At 40.6% G+C, this 3309-nt stretch overlaps 1 protein-coding gene across 1 annotated transcript in view; it reads left to right on the top strand.

Annotated features, from left to right (window-relative positions):
- Nucleotides 1-3309, top strand: part of LOC103369093 (leucine-rich repeat-containing protein 16A) — a 103487-nt gene that overhangs the window by 4285 nt on the left and 95893 nt on the right. Inside the window, exon 2 of the mRNA XM_008297702.1 lies at nucleotides 1407-1504. Within this exon, the coding sequence (XP_008295924.1) occupies nucleotides 1407-1504 (98 nt within the window). The remainder of the gene's footprint in view (nucleotides 1-1406; nucleotides 1505-3309) is intronic.

The raw sequence follows: 3309 nt of genomic DNA on the forward strand, positions 1-3309 counted from the left end.
AAACTTACAGAAATGCTAATAGTTGGCTAAAGGTCCTTTGGCCATTTTCACCTCAAGTAGTTGCTTTTAGTAGGTGTCCACAAGCTTCTGGTTGTCCTCTGCAATGTTCATGGTCATGCAAAGGACAAGTTAGGATAGTTTTGTGTGGCTCTGTCCTATTTACAAAGCAGGGCTGCATACAAATGCATTTTTTGTCTTTTTGACAGCAAGCAAACAATGAGGAAATATGAACAGAGTTTAACAAAAGCTATTATTGGTTAGAATTGAACACTCCATCTTTAATATGTGGATTATTTTCTTTCTTCAAGAAGAATATGTCAGAGAATAGGAACCTGGGATGCAAACTAACAATTATTTTCATTGTCGATTAATTCCGCTGATTATTTTTTCCATTGATCGGGTAGTTGTTTGGCCTAAAAAAAAAAAAAAGTCCTGATAAACGATCTTTGATCACGATCTAATCCGTGTCATGTATTATTTCATATCTGGTCCCAAACCATATTTTTCTCCTGGAAAATACCGTTACGCAGTGCACAGTTCAAGCACATCAGTGGAATCAATCTGCAATGCATTAAGAAGAAACACCTGCATCCAAGGTCTCTTATATATTATTTTTATCCATATTTTTGCTAAATAACAAAGTAAACAAACTCATCACAGTTGTATTCTCTACAGCGGCGAGCTGCTCATCCAGCATGACTAATTCAGTTCCCTTCAGTTTGACCTTGTCGCTGTCTCAAGGAATTTTCACGTGTTGAGGATGTTTCACATCTTCACATGACTTGTTTTGTCCAAAACCTTAAGATATTCTGTTCACTGTCAGAAAGGTGGGGGGAAAAATCACACCTTACTTTTTTCCCCTTAAAAATGACGCAAATCAAAGAAAAAGTGAAAATAATTTAACAGTAGTCGACAAGCTCCTTAACTGATTGCAGCTCTAGCAGTGATCTGCATCTGTGTCGGTCAAGCTGGACTTGTAGACACATTTTTCTAAGTTCATTGATATTTACTGTGTGTCTGTTTGTATTTGCTGTCAGAAGAATTAGTGACGGTTTTACAACTCACTGCAGACTTTGAAAATGCCACAAAAAAAAAAAAGCCTTCAGAAGAGGGTTTCATGTTGAGAAAATGAAATGAACACCAGAAGAAAGAAGATATATATATTTTTTTACCCCTTTGGTCTATTAAAATTGGACTTATCTAGGATTTTTCTGTTCAGCAGATCTGGGAGATTATTCCCCCTGTGGCACAAGTGCACTGATCTGTGGCTGCAAAAATGTTGGAATTCTGCCTCGGTTCTGTCTCAACTCTACAAAGCCTACAAAGTAGAGACGTGTTTGATAATATCCTCTCTGAGACACAGATTTTCCACCTGTTTCACCCCATCTCTCGTCCTGTTTGTGCAGAGAGCGTGAGGGACGCAGTGGGCAGGAAGGTGAAGTTGTCACTGAGGAAGAGAGTCAAACTGGAGATCAAAGGAGACAAGATGGAGAACAGAGTACTGGTGAGTTCAACGCTTTCAACCTGCTGCTTCATTAACAGCAGTCAAATCTGTCGTCTTCTCTCTGAATTTCTCTGCTGCTTGAAATGCACGGTTTTGAACATCAAAACCTTCCTGCTTTTCTCGCTCTTGTCTTCAAGCCCTTGAAAGGTTTTCATTTATTTAACCTGCACTTTCAGGTCTTTGATTTCGAGGTAATTTCCTGCGAATCAAAAGCAGAGAGCCTGAACATCTTCTGTCTCATTCAGCCTGTTTGTGAAGTTGGTAGCGGAGTCGTAACGGGAAATTTTTAAAAGCCTCGTTATCTTTGAGTCCCACTGGTCACATTCAGAAGGTTTTAGACTTAATTGCTTCCCAGCATCAGCTCATGTGATTTTTTTCTCTGCTGGGTTTCTGTAGCCAAACTTTTAGGGCTTCAGCGAAGAAAGTGCTGCACAAGATGTGAGTGTCTAATGACTTATTGCAGTTTGATTGAGGGAGCTGCACTGTGAGCTGCATCTTTTGCCAGTATTTGTTAACATTTTGGCTCAATTTGCTCCATTTAAATGATGCTGAATTTGCTGTTAGCAGTTCTTGTTTGCAGCGTACGCATGGGTTGCTTCTATACTGAAGGAAAAGGTGATGATTCACAGCAAAGTTCTGGACTTTTCCTGTGATTTCTGATGATATACTCACTTTGGATGGCAGGGATAAGGACTTCCCCAGAGAGAGCAAGTCACACTGAATCTACAGTTTTGTGTGTGTGACTGGAAGATGGAGCATGATTTGATGTAAATTGTGGCAGTCAGTTTTTTAAAGTTTGGTTTTAGGTTTAAAGGGCTTCAGTTACAATGAAAAGTCCCGGTAAAACAATGAAACCGGCACCTAAAGTTGGACACATTGGTCCAGTACTGAGGTTTATTCCTCCAGTCTAACTGTGGGGACACAACAGCCCTCTTTCAGTATCAGACACAACATCCAATCAGCAACCTACATGCTGAAAATGGCGAGTTTTGACGAAGACTTGGTTCATGCAATAAGACAGATCATTCTTTCTGTGAATGAATCCGAAGATCTGCAAAGAATATTTAAAGCTCTCGTGTTGTGCCTCTCGTGTCCCCACAGTGTCTTTCTGCAAAGTTGGTTTGTTTCAGCACAACTGTATAACTCCAGGTTTTAGTTCTGTTCAAACCAATGAGCTGCTGTGTTTGTGATTGTGGTGGAGAAAGTTGAATGAAAACTTGAAGAAAGAAGACTTCATTCGTTGGTGTATTAAAACTGGGCTTACTGTATTTAGAAGTTTTCTAAGATGGGAGATTAAAAGTGCCCTGTCTGTGTCTGTTAAAAATGATGAAATTCTTTCTCAGTTCTGTCTGACGCTGGACGACTGTTGGTTAGTGAGGTGTGAGGACCAGTTTCCTGGGACCTTTAGGTTCACTTAGCACCTATACACCGTTACCTTGACCGCTGTCTAAAAGGGACCCTCCTGCATGTTTGCCCTCCAGTTATGGAAAAAGCGTCACTTTCTAAGCATGTTCCATCCAAACTGCATCCTGGGCGATTTTATTATTTAAAATAGATGTATAAAACTGCAGAATGACCATGTGTCAGACAGACACAGCACTGTGGAGGAAGATGTGGCTCTGCAACACTATCAGGTGGAAATAGCAGCTCAGACTATTAACTTTTGGCCGCAGAGCAGCAAATCCACCGGCTGCTTAATATTTAATATCTGGTGGATCATTAAAAATGCATATTGGCTCCTTCTGGGATGAGCCGAGAGGCTGAAGATAGTGAAGAGTTCAGCAGACGTGTGTCTGGGCAGGTCG

The sequence above is a fragment of the Stegastes partitus genome, unplaced genomic scaffold (assembly GCF_000690725.1).
Source record: "Stegastes partitus isolate 25-593 unplaced genomic scaffold, Stegastes_partitus-1.0.2 Scaffold1239, whole genome shotgun sequence".
Classification (NCBI taxonomy): domain Eukaryota; kingdom Metazoa; phylum Chordata; class Actinopteri; family Pomacentridae; genus Stegastes; species Stegastes partitus.